The following is a 16,979-nucleotide window of genomic DNA, read 5'->3' on the forward strand; positions in this document are numbered from 1 at the left end:
CTCTCTCTCTCTCTCTCTCTCTCTCTCTCTCTCTCTCTGTCTCTCTCATTCTCTTTCAATCTCATTCTCTCTCTTACTCTGTCTCATTCACTCTATGCCTCTCTTAGTTGGTCTCTCAGTCTGTCTCTCTTCCCTTCTCTCTTCCTCCTTTCTGTCTCTCCCCTCTCTTCTGTCCTCCCCCCACCCCGTCTCCCTACCTTTCTCTTCCCTCTCTGGCTCCATCTCCCTCTGTCCTTCTCCCCACCTCTCTCCCCTCTCCGCTCCTCTTTCTCCTCCCTTCTCCTACCTCTCTCTTTCCTCTCCCTCCCTTCCCCCTCTCCTTTTCTCCCTCCCTCCCCCCACTCTTTCCCTCCCTCCCTCCCTCTCTGCTCTCGATCGTCTGCCTTCCGCTGCCTCTTTCCCGGCCCCTCTCTCCTGACTATCGATCCCTTTGGCCCCTTTCCCAACCCCCGAGTCCTCTCGGAGGACGGATGCAAGTCTTACTATTGATTGGTCGGAGACACGAATGCTGCTTCTCTTTCCTTTTTTTAAATGGAAAAACTTAGAGGAGCCTGGCGCTTTATGGTTTATTTTATGAGATCCCAAAGCCCTTAGTTGCTTTCATTCCAATAAAGTAGGAAGCAGAAAAATGCGTGGAGCCCCAGGGGGAGTTTTCTCCCTTGAAACTTGGTAGATCTTCTTGTCTCCAAGCTTCCCCCACTCACTCCGTGCCTTTCATTCTCTGGACCCCCAGACTTGGCGTTCTTAACCTGGGGTTCACAGACCAGCTCTTTGGGAAGATGTCATAAGGTCCATCAAGGTTACACAGGGGAAAAAACTTCATCATTATTTTCACTAACCTATGATTTCCTTTGTAATCCTATGTGTTGTATTTTATTCATTTAAAAACATCGGAGAAGGGGTTCAGAGGCTTCACTAGAGTGCCAAAGGGGTCCATCACACACACACCCATGCACACAGCTATCTGGGTTTGACAAATCCCACAGGTGACTGGGCTATTTGCTTTGCTTTTGCTACCTCTGACTGGACCCCATTCATGGGTTATGTGCCTAATAGAATGAAAAGCCTCAAAATTGATTCACTCATACCCAGATAGCACCTTGTCTCTTAGAAATATCTTCCATTTTCCTACCCAGGGGTAGGAGGAAGACAGACAAGAGTGGCCAAGATGCTTCCACTGGCCTTCTTTTAGGTAAAGGGGTCACAGGAGAGTAAAGAAATAGACCCTCCAGAAGTTGGAATGCTCCAAGATCCAGATCTGGGATTAGGGCATTCCTGAGAAAAGCCCCCTTCCCTTTCAAAAGTGAAGATGGCTCCAGAAGAAGCCTTCAAAAGAATATTCTGTAGACCTGCCTTGTTCACCTGAGAGAACACTATTACTGAGTCAGAAATACTCCCTTTTGTTTCTGAGTAGACAGGGACCAGAGAGCATGAATTATGGATTCTTGAGAGTCATTTCTTGTTCTTTGCTGTCTAGAATTCTTGCATAATGGTAAGTCACTCTGACCAATTTGTCTAGGCTGATTTTCAGACAATTGCAAACCAGTGGTTGCAAACTCTTGCTGGCAAGACTTATAAAGCTTTTGAAGAGATATCATCACTTTGCTTAGGTAGGGAGACTGGAGGTGGGGGTGGGGTGGGGTGGTGAGGTGGTGGTGGTAGCATTCCTGCCCAAATCTTAAGGCCCCAGGGTAGAGGCAAGTCTCTCATTGCTAGAGGAATCCTGAAACCAACCATGAATGTTTTAGGATTTCGGATTTCGAGCTGGAAGTGACTTTGGAGGTCATGTTGTACACAGATATGCACCATTTTACAGATAAGGAAACTGAGGTCCACTGAGGTTAAGTTATTTGACCAAGGCCACACAGGATTTGAACCAAAGCCAGGATTCCAAAGAGAATTAGCTAATTCCCATTGCTTCTCAAGAGGATTTTTAAAATTCTGGTTTAAATGAAGTCTTTTTTTTTCTTCAATGAAACAAAGCATTTAGTTATCTATTAGTAATAGATTTAGTAAATATATTTATCTATTACTAAATATATAAATACTTTTTCCAACTCAATCATTTTATCCATCCAACTAATATTTATTGGGGCTTACTATATGCATAGCAAGAATATATACCTCCCTGGTCGCTTAGAATTTAAAATCTAAAGGGAAGGGGTGTGTGTGGGGGAGATTACAAGATATGCACAGGGAAATGAAATAATGTAAGAGTTAAATAATATAGGGGACAGCTAGGTGGCACAGTGAATAGAGCACCAGCCCTGGAGTCAGGAGGACCTGAGTTCAAATAGGACCTCAGACACTTAACACTTACTAGCTGTGTAATCGTGGGCAAGTCACTTAAACCAAATTGCCCTGCCTTCCCTCCTCCAAAAAGACAGAAAAAAAAGAGTTAAATAATAAAGTTCAAAGGATCATAGATGAAAAGATGGAAGGGAACTCAAAAGCCATCTCTCTGAACCCTCCCATTTGAAAATGAGGAAACTGACTGAAATAGGTGGTGTTAAATGACTTCCTTCAAAGAATTATGGCAGGATTATTTTAACTGCATAAGGAAAGATGACCTACACAATTCCTCTTCTCCCCCATCTCCCCAGCTCCTTTTTTCCACTAAGATAAATTACTTTTGTGTGCTTTTGCTTTTTGGAGGGCAATTGGGTTTAAGTGACTTGCCCAAGGTCACATGGCTAATATTTTTTGTGTTAAGTGTCTGAGGCTGGAACAGAACCCAGGTCCTCCTGACTCCAGGGCTGGTTCTCTATTCACCACCTAGCCACCCCTAGGATAAATTACTTAAATCAATTCCAACAACATATCAATTCTGGTAAGTAGTGGCATCTATCTACATACATCTGTTTTCTAGGAGATTTGTGTACAATCTGCACACCACTGTTACAGACACAGGGGAGACTCCATAGGCCCTCTTAAGTGAAGTTTCCTTAAGAAGCTGAAGAAAACTATTTCAAAGTGAAGACAGACAGATCAATAGACAGAGACAGATACAGAGAAAGAGAGGGAGAGAGAGACAGAGACAGAGAGAGAGAAATTCAAACATTTTGAAAGACAATGTCCCCAGAGCTCAGATCTTATGTCCTCTTCAGAAGATCAGGAAAAGCAAATTGAATTGAGGCAGTTTGTCATAATGGATTGAATGCTAAACTTAGAATCTGGAAACCCTGAGTTCAAATCCTGCCTCAGACCCTTATGAGGTATGTAATTCTGGACCACTTACAAAGTCTTTCTTAGCTTTGTAAAATAAGGAGATTGGACTAGGTGGCCTCTTGAGTCCATTCCAGATCTAAATCTATAAGCCTAGGTTTATGGTCATTTGGTCCTATGATTATATCAACCTAGTTTCACACAATGTTGAATTGTTACAAGATCAAAGTACAGTTGAGCCTAAGGATAAGAGACCAACTGGGAATCAGGTCCTGCCTCTTTTGCATACTGGTTGTGTTACCCTGGGCAAGTCTTTTAACCTCTCTGTGTCCCAGGCAACTCTCCAAGAGTTTAAATTAGGGACAAGTTGTTCATCTGTACCAGTTCCATGGAGTTCCCCAAACCAATAAAATCAAGTGTACAGCTCAAAATTCCTCCCCCAAAATGAGGGAAAAGATGAAAAAGAAAAAAGAAGAAGCAAAATGATGTATTTAAATGGATTGGGTTTGGGAAATCCTAGTTGAAAAGTCCTATCTCTTCCACTTACTAGAGCAGTTATCTCTCTGAGTTAGGAGTTACCTCTTTGAGCCTAGGTTTCCTCATCTATAAAATGGGAATATTAGATAATACTTACACAACCCACTTTAGCAGGATTGTTGTGAGGAGCGAACAAGATGAAATTTTGTAAAAGTATTTTGTAACCCAAAAGGCTGAATTAAACTCGAGGAATGGCCTTGACTCATTTCACTAGCAGGGGTGAAGTGATACAATTTTTGTACCAGAAAATTAAGAAGCTGGTTTGTCCAACTTGTGTGTTTGAAGATATGCCCAGGAAGTGATAAATTGCTTGGAACAAGCTAAATATGTAGATAAAGTAAACACAAATCAATTGAAAATAGACCAAGGAAGACCATGCATAGCTAACAGAAATTTGTAGACTTGCACAAATGTCTTTGTAACTGATGGATGGTCAAAGAAAAAAAAAGGGAGGGGGGGGCTAGAAAAAAAATGGATTAGGGAAAAATATTGCCCATCTTTTACTAAAAAAAAGCAGTAGTTTGTAAGACTACAGATTTCAGTGGAATCAGGGATCTCTATCCATTTGCCAAATTTAATTAAAATGACAGAAATATGCCATTTGAAAACATTATTTTATATGTCATTTCAATATGATAAACAATCCAATTTTACAGTGAATAGAGCCCTTGGGTCAGGAGGACCAGAGTTCAAATCCGGCCTCAGACACTTAACACAAAAACTATCCGTGTAACCTTGGGCAAGTCACTTAACCCCAATTGCCTGACCCAAAAAAAAAAAACCCAAAATCCAATTTTTAGGTATTTTCATAGTATTTAATATTGAATTTTGTTAAAATGAATCATGTCCCTAGAATTTGCCACCTCCTCCTTGAAGCCTTCCCATATTCTACTTTTTGGTCTACTAGCTATCTCTTTCTATTTGTTTTTCTCTATCTGTTTTTCTGTTTGTCTCTCTCAATTTTCCAAGAATAGTTTGTTTGCTACCTGTTGCTGCCTTCCACTCACTAATTTGATTTTATTTATCTGTGTACATGATGTGTTCCCTTGCTAGAATATCAGTTCCTTGAGGTCAGGGTTTTTTTTTTTCCTTCCTTCCTTCCTTCCTTCCTTCCTTCCTTCCTTCCTTCCTTCCTTCCTTCCTTCCTTCCTTCCTTCCTTTCTTCCTTCCTTTCTGTATAATATATTGCACAATTCAGGTACTTAATAAATGTATATTGAAATTATGCTGGATCATAATCTTCTAGGCAGTAGGACAGATGAATAGAAATGGAGAACAGTTTAGTTGAAATAAAGATATCACTGTTTATTTAGCCAATAGGAGGCAATTTGGCATACTATATAGAATTTTATACTGGGAATCAGAAAGACCTGAGTTCAAAACTCACCTCAGAAACTTTTAAACTTTGTGATCTGGTCAAGTCACTTAACCTGCCTCAGTGTTCTCCTCATCATTAAAGTGAAGATAATAGCACTTACTTCAGAGGTTTACTGTGAGGATCAGTTGATATAAGTAGTTTAATCCTGCTTAAAGTTTTAAGAACAAGCTTAAAACTTCACTAAGACTTATGGGACACTTTTGGTAAAGAACTTCAAAAACCTTAAAATTCTATATAAATACTAGCTATTATTAATGAGACCTCCAACTGAAAGATCAGAGGTGAAGGCCTTCTGAGTAGAGGAGTTATTAATAATGGGACTGCCAAGGACAGAGGGATGAGAAGGCCTAAACATTGAATGAGTGGGTGTTGGGTGGTTCTCGGGGAATAGAGAAGAGGAGATAAAGAGTCAATCAAATTGAAATAAATATCCAAAAGTTTTAATGTCCAACAGAAACACTTTGGAGCAGAGACTATCTTGCAGCTCTATTTGTTGACTAAAACAGTCTTTGGGCAACTAAGTGGCACAGTAGATAGAGTGCCAGGGCCTGAAATTGGGCTTTTGACACTAGCTGTGTGACCCTGGGCAAGTCACTTAACCCTGTTTGTCTCAGTTTCCTTATCTATCAAATGAACTGGAGAAGGAAACAGCCACTCCAGTATCTTTGCCAAGAAAACCCCATGGACAGCACTATTATGGTTCTCATGAAGAGTCTGATTGGACAGAACAACAATAAGAAGGCCTGGAAAGACCTAAGACATTTGCAGAGGCCAGTAACAATGTAAGATATGTTCCTCCTAATTAAATTAGTATGTCCATAACATAGGGCTATTTGCTGATCAGAAAGGTGCTTTATAAGAATATAGGGAGAAGAAAAGCTCAGACTATCTGTGGTTCACTTGTAAGACTTCATTGTATTTATGCTTGTCTGTGGGAGGGAGGAAGGCCCTTTTGGAATGTGGGCTTCAGTCAACAAAAGTAAAGCTCTGGGCTAACTTTCCTCCAAGCTTCTATCACACTGCCCCAGGCCTTCGCACTCCTTATCTCCCATTCCATTTTGGGGGAAAAAAAAATGTTTCACTAGACTGTCATTCCTTTGAACTGGGCTAATCTCCCACCTCTGACCTTATTCCAATGAAAGTCAATTTTAGGTCTGAACTTCCAACTGCTACTGAGAATATGGGATTTTAAAAAGGTGCTCCTGGGAATTCTAGATATCACCTAACCTCTGCTGAAAAGTTTGTGTATTTTAGAAAATTCATATAACATGCCTAAATATTTGATTCTATCATTAAAGGGCAAAACATAGCTTCACTGCTAAGAGCCAGGAAGTAACTTGAAAATGATTGCATTTTTCTATGAATCTGATGCAACTAAAAGTGTTTTTCTTCAGTATCATGGAAAGAAATTCCTGAAGGTGGGAATCACATATAACTTAGTAAGTAGTGGTTTTTTTCTTTGGGGTTCAAATATGATTATGCTAGATCTGATTACAGCTTTTACAGTATGGGTAGCAAAATTTTGCTCAGACAAAATAGTCTTTCCTTTTGTTTTTGTTTTCTGTAGTTTCCATATGAAAACAAAATTTAGAAAATTATTTTATGGAATGTGGCAAAGGCGAAAGTACATAGTAGTGAGGACTTCTGGTTCTAATACATACATTCTCATGCAAAGCATATCCAGAACTTTATTCAAAGAGGGTCAGCAATCAAGAATGCTAGCATGGTTCTGCTGCACTTAGTCAAAGACAGCTCTGAGCTCTTTCTTGGTTATAACATAATTTCCTTCCCTTTTTCTCTTTCTGTCCCAAAGCACGAAAGTTTTCTTAATCTGACAGCCCAACGAATACCAGATTTTGTGTTCTGTCTTCCTGCTATAAACGTATCTTTTCTAGCAAACTACATGTGAAAATAAGGAATGAAAAGGTCATCTTAAGAAGTTTACGAAAATCATATAACAAAGACTTTTTTTTACCCTAAGGAGATCCAGGAAGCTAACTGCTGAAGGCCTGCTGTACTCTTCCTAAATAATTTTTTATTTCTCATGTTTTTCATCTCTCACAGTCATTTCTCAAACGACTTTGTTCCATCATCTGAGATACTGTGTCCTCCCCAATGCCATCATACCCATATGGGTTATAAAATGTTGAGAGTAATGTTCTTCTTCAATATGATTTTCAACCATTAAAAATGTCTACAGCCATGAAACTATCTTAATTTACTGCTGGAGGAAATCACCAAAAAGTTTAGGTTGTTTCGAGTTATGAGAGAAGGTTGAATGTATTTTTGTTACCAAAAACTAAAATAAAACGAATTGCATACATACTTAGGAAACAAAAATAAAGTGCTAATTACCACATACCAGTGAACTTCCAAGATCACTTTTCATAACCACATCCAAGTTGGATAGCTAATTTCTTGATGACTGCTAAAGGTTGGCAACTTAAAACATTTCAGGTTTTTTTTTTCTTTCTAATTTGTGAATAGTCTGCATCGTAAGTGGAAGTATTAGTTGGTCAAAAGAAACAGAAATTGCAAAGATTTAACCCTGGTTTAAGTAAACTTTACTTCAAAGACACATTCTCATAGCCTTTGAGAAACACAAACTATCTACTGTAGTCCTCAACTCTGTACTTTTGTGTCAGAACTAATTCTGCTTTAGGATTTGATTTGCCCCTCCCTTCTTCAAATGGATTTTAATTCAGTGATTTTTTTTTTTTTCAAAAGCTTTTCAAAGTTTTCCCAAGCATTTTCTATGGAAACATTTTCTTTTCAAGGGTTATTTCCTCTATTATCTCCTCAGTAAAATTTGTAAACATCTAACATCTTTTCAACTTTAAGGCTAGGGCGTTTTTAGGTGATTCCACCCAAAGGATCGGTTCACATTTCTCAGCACTAACGTTCACTACTGTTTTAAAGGATTTGACCTAACACCTGCCACTTTAGTATAAAATAAATAAACGCGTCTCCAGGGAGATGCTTTTTTTTTTTTTAAACAATCTGAAAACAGTGTCTGTTCTGTACCTGTTCGGGTTGGGGAACTTTATAGTATAGGTTGGTCTTAAAAGGCAAGTTTGTCAGTGGTTTTGAATCTAGTCTGTTGCAGTCCTGTGGGGAATCTACCGGAGAGAGTTTCGAACCAAATCCTCCAAGACCAAACCTGACTTGGGTGTGTTAGCTGGCTGGCTTCTGAGCCAGCCCTAATAAGTGAATTAGCATCTCAGTAAGGAGATCACTGCGGGACTGATATTGATCAGGTTCTGCCTGTGTGTTTGCCTGCGATTGTTTGGGGGGATAATTGAGTGTCAGTCTCGGTCTGTGTCGTCTCACTGGCGCCTGGTGCTTTTGGATTTGCTAATTTTCGTTAAGTGTCTCTAGCTGGCTACTCGTACCCAGTCTACTGGGGAGAAAGAACCAACTCGGCTCCTTCTGATCAAGTCTGTCTGTCTGGGCTTTATTGATCACGGGGAGGGTGGTTCAAGGAGGGTGTGTGGCAGGGAGAAGAATAGGAGGCAGCTGAAAACGACCTCCTTTCCCAACCTGGCAGCTATGTGTGTGCCCCTGGGTTTGAGCGTCTCGCCTCTTTTCCTACTATTTCCAAAAAAGGCTCTTGTAACAGCCTGACAGGACTATCCTGGGATGCCTAGAACCGAAGGTTGAGGGACCAACACCTGTTCTCTAGGGTTGGGTTGTTCTGAACCCAGGTTGGCAGACAGATGAGTGTGGAGATCGAGGGAAGTAGAGATGGGAAGGTCTAGGTTTTGTGGAGGTCGAGAGGGAGGCAAGCATGAGTAAAGAAATGAAAACCATTGGGGATGCAGACGTAGCGCAGGACCGAGAAAAGGGCACCGGAGGAGATGTATTTGCTCGAGAGTCGGGTCAATCCCACATTAGCTGTGCGGATTACTGGCATCTCTACGTCTCTGGCCTCAGTTTCCTCACTTTAACAATGATGGTATTTGCCTTACCTACCTCATGGGACAGCACTGTGTAGAGAGCTGTATCAACGCAAGCAGTCAAAATGTTTTAAAGATGGGAGAAGCAAACATGGGGTGGGGATTATAAACTGGTGAATGACCTCGCGCGCGTGTGTGTGTGTGCTTGTGTGTGTGTGTGTGTGTCTGTCTGTCTGTGAGACGAGTGGGAGAAAGCACTGAGAAGACAGGCTGCGCGCTCTGGCTTAGCAGATTCAGGCTCTCCGGGTCCCGAGCTTTGGAAGCCAAATCCGCCCCCTCCCTCACGCCCATCCTCCCCCCACCTCGAAATTGACTGACAAAGGTTGCTGGGCCAATCCCGGCCGCGTATTGCGGGGTTTAGTGTTTCCAGGGGGCGGGGCAGAGGGCGGGGCTCCAGCGGGCCGAGCTCGGGTTCGGCGGCGCTATTTACAGCGCAGGAGGGCAGCTAGCCGAAGCAGAAGCTCCGGCTGAGGCCGAGCACCGAGTCGCGGTCCAGGACCTTTGCAAACGTTTTCTTCCTTTCAAAGAAAGCGATCTGGTTTGTGCGGGCGGCCGGGCAGGCTGATCCCGCTTTCCCGGGCTGGAGCAGCAGAAACGGGCGGCGGCGGCGACTGGAGAGAAGCTCCGGGACGTGTGGGGCAGACTAGGGCAACCTAAGTTGGCCGAGGCGGCGGCGGCAAAACTTTTCCTCCTGCCTCTCCTGCCTTCCCTCTTTCCTCCAGCAGCCGGCGGGGACTGGCTACTGACGCGGACTGTGCCCAGACCCGTCGGCCTTTGGGAAGGACAGACGGAGAAGGCGAGCAGGGACTTGGAGGCGACCTGGGGGCGCCGGCCGCTTGGCTGCGCTCCAGTCCATCAGTCTGTCGGCTGCGCGCTGTGCGAGCGCCCATGAGCAGCCCGGCTGGGGCGTCCTAGGCTGCGGCGGAGCCCCCCGACATCGGGAGCCCCGGGCGGGGGCGCGACGCCAGGGTGGGGGGGTTAAATGGATCGCCATTCCAGTTACATCTTCATCTGGCTGCAAATCGAACTGTGCGCCATGGCCATTCTGCTCACCAAAGGTGAGTGAACGGGCGCCCCCGGGGGGTCCCGAGAGGGGGGGCTGCTCTAGGGCGAGTATGTGTCTGTGTGTGTGTCCGTGCGCGTGGACTCCACGCTGGACTGATGAACCTAAATGGCAGTCCGGGAAATGAAAGCACCCTCGTCTCCCAGGTTTCTTGGAGAAGTGGGTTGTCCTTTTTCCCAATTTGCTGTTCCGTCTCCCACCATCCCCACACCCGACCTTTCCCCTTGAGGGAGGGAGAGTGGGAGCGGAGTTTCTGAGCGTGGAGTGGAGTGGAGCCGCGCAGCTTTGTCCGCAGGGCACAGCAAGGGCTGGGGGGTGGTGGGGAATCCATCTCATGCGTCCAGGCCAAGTGGGCTTTGAAGCCGGCTGCCAAGCCTTTGTTAGCAGCGAGTAAGATTTCCTCCCGCAGCGCGTCGGGGCCCACAGGTCACAACAAGTTGGTGCGTTCTTAGAAGTGGCTGCGGTGCGTTCTGGGGCTGCTGGAGACGCGGGTACCCTCGGACTCAGGCTCTTCCTTCCCTCCTCCCTCTACAGTTCCCTCCGCCGCCCCTTCCCGTTCCCTGAGTTGTTGCCCTGGTTCATTGATGTAAAGTCAGACCTCCGGGGCAAGTGGTTGTCAAAATGTTTTTGTTAGTTTGTCTTTAATGGACTTCTGAACGTTTCCAGTCGTGGAGCGGGGCCATCTTAACAGGCTCAGAGCACCGCCTCTTCTCCCCGAGGGCCGCGGGACAGGAAAAGGATCCGCAGAGCCTTTCCTCCCCTCACACCTAGCCCTAGCTTGTGTGTAAGTGTGAGTGTATGAGTGTGAGTGTCGCTTTCCATTGCTAGGACAGACAAGGAGGTTCACTCAAAAGAAGTCCAGCCTCTTTTTCCTATGTCAGTCTCTTCATACTTTACACACACCATCCCACGAAAAGTGGATAGGTAGTTATTTGGACGTTTTCTTACCCGCAGTTTTTCCACCTCTCAGGTAGAAATGGATGGTCTTTATTTACACGTTGTTAGATTCTCCCTCCCACCCCCACAACAGTACGTGAATAGATAATACGTGTATTTTAAGTAAGGAGTGGTATTTAGCTTTTCTATCACACCCCCCTCCCCTTTCCTATAATTGCCATGTTGCCTGCATGAGGTTAAAGGATAAGCTAGCGCAGTGATGATGATGTGCTACAGTATTTATTTATTTTGGAAGGAAGGGTGTAATTAACCCTAAATAACAGCCCTTGCAGCCTGCAGAGGGAAGCCTTCTGGCCCCATCAAAGGCAGGCAGAACAGGGAGTGACTGAGACTGATGTGAAGTCACAGATACTGAAACTATGTGCCTGATAATGATATAATTAGGGGATCACAGACTTCTGACTGCTGTTAACTTCAAAAGCTTTAAGGGAAGCCTGCAGTCTCCTGTAGCCATCTTTGACTAAAAGCAGACATTTTTGTTTAATAGCTACATACAGTAACAAGAATGGGGGGGGGGGGAACAGAAGAGCATTGTTCACTGTTTCAAAATACCAATACCCTTTCTGGCCTTTTGCATACCACAGGAAGAAACTTTATGAAACGACAAAAAAAAAATACAGTTTTTATACAGTAGTACAAAAGTCCATTCTCTTTTCGAGAAAAAAAAATGTGGCTCTAATTAAAAAGAGTTGTTACAATCTTGTGACTAGCCTGTCAAAATTTGTTTATTAGACCATTTTAGGTCAATAAAAATGTAACATTTTAAACAGGGTCTTACAAAAATTTAAAATGGCATCTTATGTTCAGTCTTCCCATTTTAATAATTATTGTGTTTTATTATGTGTAAAATTTTTTTAAGTAACTTACTTTTATTTCACTTCCTTAAGGCTCTTTAGTCTTTCCAGGGACTTAAGAGCCTCATCATACCGGCAAAATCTATTGATATTACATGAAAAACACTGACAAATGTTCAGGGGAGGAAACTACAGAGCAGACCTGGGGGGAAACTTCCTGAACCGGGGGTAGGGCATTGGAGAGGGCGGGGAAGGAATGAAGCTCACTTTACTTTGGTTTATTAAGCCCAAGAGAATGAATTCAGACTTAGGAGCATGACACTCCATCTTTTAAGCACCAACTGCCTGACAGTGTTTTGTGTTCTAGTTTTATAACCTAGAAAAGAGGGGCAGAACAGCCTTGTGGGCCAAGGTGGGCTGAAAATGAGACAGAAAAACCAGGTGATTCACCTTTCACAGGCCAATGTAATGTTTGGGAAGGAGCTTAGAAGAAGTGGAGGGGGCCTCAATAGAGAGTGAGAGTTACTGGTGCATATTTTCAGAGTTTAGGCTTCAAATGCCAGACAGATTTCCAGATTTTGAAAACCTGGCATGGAAAGAAGGTGCATCTCTTCAAGTGAAAGTTACCCCAGCTACTGCATAGAACAATGAATGAAGTCTGATCTGACAGGCCTTCAAGATTGGAGATATCTCTGGATCCTGGAATATCTGAGCTATAATTTTTATATAGGAAAGTGTCACATTGTTCTTAAGAGGTGACAGCTCACAAAATGAGTTTTATGAAAGAAGCTTTTAAAAATCACTTCCTTCTGAAATTTTTGAGGTTTCCTGAAAGATTTTTTTTGGGTTAATACAACCAGTGGAGGATTTTCCAGTTTAAATATTTCCCCTTTTAGGTCACATGTTAAATTTCATGTAAAACTGGAAGGGAGGGTGAGCTAATATGAAGGGGAGGGGAGGGAGGAGGCTCTTGAACATTTTGCAGATTTGCCTTTTTTTATGACTTTCCATTTAGGTTGAAAGAAATTGACTTTGGCAAACAAACCACTAATTGTAAACTGCTCTGTGCCCATTTTACAGTATACTGGCTAAATAACTCTTTTGCATGAAAAGATCTTTATAGGAAAAGTTGCCTTTTCTGGAGACACTGCAGAGTGACTGCCCAGTTTCGTAGTTTTTAAAGCCTCTAACTGAAAAAGTTTCTAGATTGTTATGGTTCTACTTAATAACTTTATAAGGTGTTAGGTAAAGCTCTTAAACTTTGGCACAGCTCTTGGAGGTAGTAAACAATTCACCAGTTCCGATCAAATATTTATACTGACAAAATCAAAAAGCCCAGAATTTTTATGTTCTCTGGTCATGTGGGAATGAAGTGAATAAATAATGTAATTTACCTTTCCTGTAAAGGGGGGAGGGAAATCAAGAAAAAAGAAATTCTTACTTTTTTTAAAAGCACTGTTTTAATTACCCTCTAGCTTGTCAGAAATTTGTGACTGTAAAATTCTGTTGACCCATAGCTTATGATCAGAATGTTGCATTATAGAATTCTAATAGGAACTGGAATTTAATCACCAATTATCCATAGTGCTTTCTCAATAATATTCTATGATGATAATAAAAAGTACAGCTGAATACTCGAAAGTGACCTCTCACCCATAACTTCTCCTTTAGTCTGTCTTACTGTTATATTCTCCTTCCTGCCCAAAATAAAGATACCCCAGTGAAAAAGACCTGGGATGAAATTTTACCATAGTGACCTAGCTATAGAAATTTTTCCTGGTAGGCTTTCCTCCCAAGTCCGCCTTTCAGTACTCTCCCTTCTGTCTCTCCCTGTCCTCCCCACCCCCACCACTGCTTCCATTTGGGGCCAGGCAGCTGAGTTTGACATGATTTCTTCCCTTCTCAGGTGAAATCCGGTGCTACTGTGATGCAGCCCACTGTGTTGCAACTGGCTATATGTGTAAATCAGAGCTGAATGCCTGCTTCTCGAGACTTCTTGACCCCCAGAACACGAATTCCCCACTTACTCATGGCTGCCTGGACTCTATTGCAAGCACAGCAGACATCTGCCAAGCCAAACAGGCACAAAACCACTCCGGCACCGCTGTGCCCACATTGGAATGTTGTCATGAAGATATGTGCAATTATAGAGGACTGCATGATGTTCTTTCTGCTCCCAAGGGTGAGACCTCAGGTAGGGAGAAGGTGGTTTTGTAAACTCAATTGCCTGCCTGATCTATAGGCCTGTGACAGCCAAGACTTTGTATGTCTGCTATTGATTTTGTTGTTAATGTAATTAGAGACACCAGAGGGAGATGCATGGCTGGATGCAAAAATGCGTCTCTCTCGAGTAGCTTTTATGTTTTCACAAGCATTAGATGTCTGTCTGCCTAATAGGCTTGGCCTGGTTTTTTCAACATTTCTAAGAGGTTAGAGAACATTAGTCCTCATTCATATTTGGTGACTTAGAGATTGTAGTCCATAGCTTAATATTTTAAAAATGGGTTGGAATTGTCTTACTGACACTTTTGTGCCAAGTAAGCTCTTGGATCTTTTCCTTGCAATCTTGTGTTTTTCATATGGGATCTGTTCAAATTGGCTTGTTACTAACTTAAAATAAGAGTATTGATGGTTTTCTCGTCCCGTTCCCAGCAGGACAAGGAAGCCGATACCAGCACGATAGCAGCCGAAATCTCATCACCAAGGTCCAGGAGCTGACCTCTTCCAAGGAATTGTGGTTCAGAGCGGCTGTCATTGCAGTGCCCATAGCTGGCGGGCTGATCTTAGTGTTGCTTATCATGTTAGCTCTGCGGATGCTCCGAAGTGAGAACAAGAGACTTCAGGACCAACGGCAGCAGATGATTTCCCGTTTGCACTATAGTTTTCATGGACACCATTCCAAAAAGGGACAGGTGGCGAAGCTAGACTTGGAATGCATGGTACCAGTCAGTGGGCATGAGAATTGCTGTATGAGCTGTGATAAAGTGAGACAAACAGACCTCAGCAATGAGAAAATCCTCTCACTGGTTCATTGGGGAATGTACAGTGGGCATGGGAAGCTGGAATTTGTATGACCAAGTTTTACCCGAGTTAAACTTCATGGGGAAAAAACTAAAACTCTTGAAGGCCTTTGGGTTCTGCTGGACAGGAGCACTTTATCTGAAGAAAAACAAAACACAATTCACTAATCATCTTTGAGAGAGAAAATAACCTCTACAAACAGAGTCTTGGAGATTTCTTCTGAAGGATTATTTGCACAGATTTAAAATACACTCAAATGTATTACTTGCTTTAAAGCTATAAAAGCAAAATGTAGAAGTTGTACACTGTCACCAGGGTTATTTGAACTGTAGGGAGCTGGAAATGAATACCAAAATAAAAACTGAAATATACAGTATACAAGCTCCTATATGTTTCTTGATTTATTGTAAAGATTTAAATATATATATATATTTTGTCTGAAATTTAGTGGAGTCTTTCTTAAATTAAAAAAAATAGTTGGGAGGTGATCTAACTACAAGATTAACTTGTATATTTGAGGCTCTGTTGCAAGGAATCAATCAATGCTCAATAAATGTTTCAGTCTGATCTGTTACAGTGTTAAAAGTACCACATGTATTGTTTTGGGCATGTTGGATAGTGCCTAAATATGCAATATCCTTCTTTCCCTTATCCAGCATTGTCTGTGTGAAGAGAATCCTGTTTTTCAGCCTTCTTTATAATACTAGTTTCAATTATTCAAGGCTAGATATGTCAGTCAAATCTCTATGAAATATTTCTAGTGTTGGTTTTAATTAGCTTCACACTTTTGCTTATAGGTTATTTTCCTCCCCAGAATCTAAATTTTCTTATTTAAGTTGATTACTCTTCTCTTGTATTGTTGAGTGATTGATTCCTTATTCCATTTTGTTTCAAGCTTAAATGGACTAATTTTTCTGTTATACCATAGCTTGCTCTTTCCAAAACTTGTTCAATGCTTGTACTGACATCTCCCTTATTCCCCTCAGTTCCTAGAGAACCGGACAAAACTGGGACTGGTGTTCCAGCCAAGATCTGAAAATGTATGGTGGTAGGAAGTCTTTAGCTTATTTTACACTTAGCCCTTGATTAATGCCACCCAATATAGCACTGATGTTAGCAAAGTGACTAATGTGGTTAAAATAAACGATCTTATTCACTATCTTCTTCAGTACTTTCTTTGGGCTGATACTACCCAGCTTTAATTCAAACTTAATCTGTGTATGTCTACTGGCCATAGCATCTGTTTGCCTTGCTGAGAACCTAAGAACTTGTATATGTATGAGAATAGACTTTCTCTTCTATGACTTGGGGAAAACCATTTGCTTTTACTGTCCATTTCTGGGGCATATTATTTTTGTGAGAGTTAAGAGAAAAAAAATTGAGCCTATAATGAGGTAAATGTAATGGCCAGTTCTACCTACAGCTAGAGTAGTCCCAAAGTTAAATTGAATGCTTGATCAATTTTGATCTATGATGGTCCCTGAGGCCTATCTAGGGTATGATGGAAATGAGCCTCTGGAATAATAAGGAAGCCTTTTAAAATTAAATATTTAAAGCCACAATATTAGCATCATGCTTTTTTTGAGGGTTCCTAGTAAAAATTAATTTTAGGGTCAAATTTTAGTGTCCTTTATCGATATTTTAGTTTATTCAAACTAGAAACAAGTTAAAAGCCTAGAGCCTCGTGGACTTTAGTTTACTATATATCCCTGTGTTTTCTTTGCTATTTTCGTGTAAGGTTATGGCTGGTCCTTTAGGCTGGATTTCTACATATAGATCTGCCAGTCTTACTAGGGTGGAATTGACATTTCTCCTTCCTCTACTACCCCATGGCAATATCACATGATTCTGATACACTATTACCCAGGGCCAAATTATCAGGTGAAACAAATTATCAGAATATCTTCATAGGTCCTTTAGTTCAATCCCTGTTTGAATGGGCAGAGAGCAGTATTTGCAGCAAACCTGCATTGTACCCGAACTCACACTTGGTCAGTTAGTAGTACCTATGTTGCTTTGGGGCAAATTATTTGATCTCTCTGGCCTTCAAGTTCCCCTTACCTTAAAATAAGAGAGTTGGATTAGATGGATCCTAAATCTGATCTGAT

At 42.0% G+C, this 16,979-nt stretch overlaps 1 protein-coding gene across 3 annotated transcripts; it reads left to right on the forward strand.

Moving 5' to 3' along the window:
- The first annotated feature begins 9,436 nt into the window (after positions 1-9,436).
- Positions 9,437-15,252, forward strand: BAMBI (BMP and activin membrane bound inhibitor). Of its 3 annotated transcripts, none has more exons than XM_069086382.1 (3): positions 9,437-10,094; positions 13,757-14,032; positions 14,506-15,252. In XM_069086382.1, the coding sequence occupies exons 1-3, from the start codon at positions 10,019-10,021 to the stop codon at positions 14,922-14,924; spliced, it is 771 nt and encodes a 256-aa protein (XP_068942483.1). In that variant the 5' UTR covers positions 9,437-10,018; the 3' UTR covers positions 14,925-15,252. The 3 variants fall into 3 exon arrangements, with proteins under 3 accessions (XP_068942483.1, XP_068942481.1, XP_068942482.1); XM_069086380.1 differs by having other exon boundaries at positions 9,438-10,094; positions 13,757-14,044; positions 14,503-15,252; XM_069086381.1 differs by having other exon boundaries at positions 9,438-10,094; positions 13,757-14,044.
- The last annotated feature ends 1,727 nt before the right edge of the window (positions 15,253-16,979 follow it).

Source organism: Petaurus breviceps, unplaced genomic scaffold (genome assembly GCF_028583685.1).
Source record: "Petaurus breviceps papuanus isolate PSGF00001 unplaced genomic scaffold, PetGlider_PUasm1.0 178, whole genome shotgun sequence".
Taxonomy (NCBI): Eukaryota; Metazoa; Chordata; class Mammalia; order Diprotodontia; family Petauridae; genus Petaurus; species Petaurus breviceps.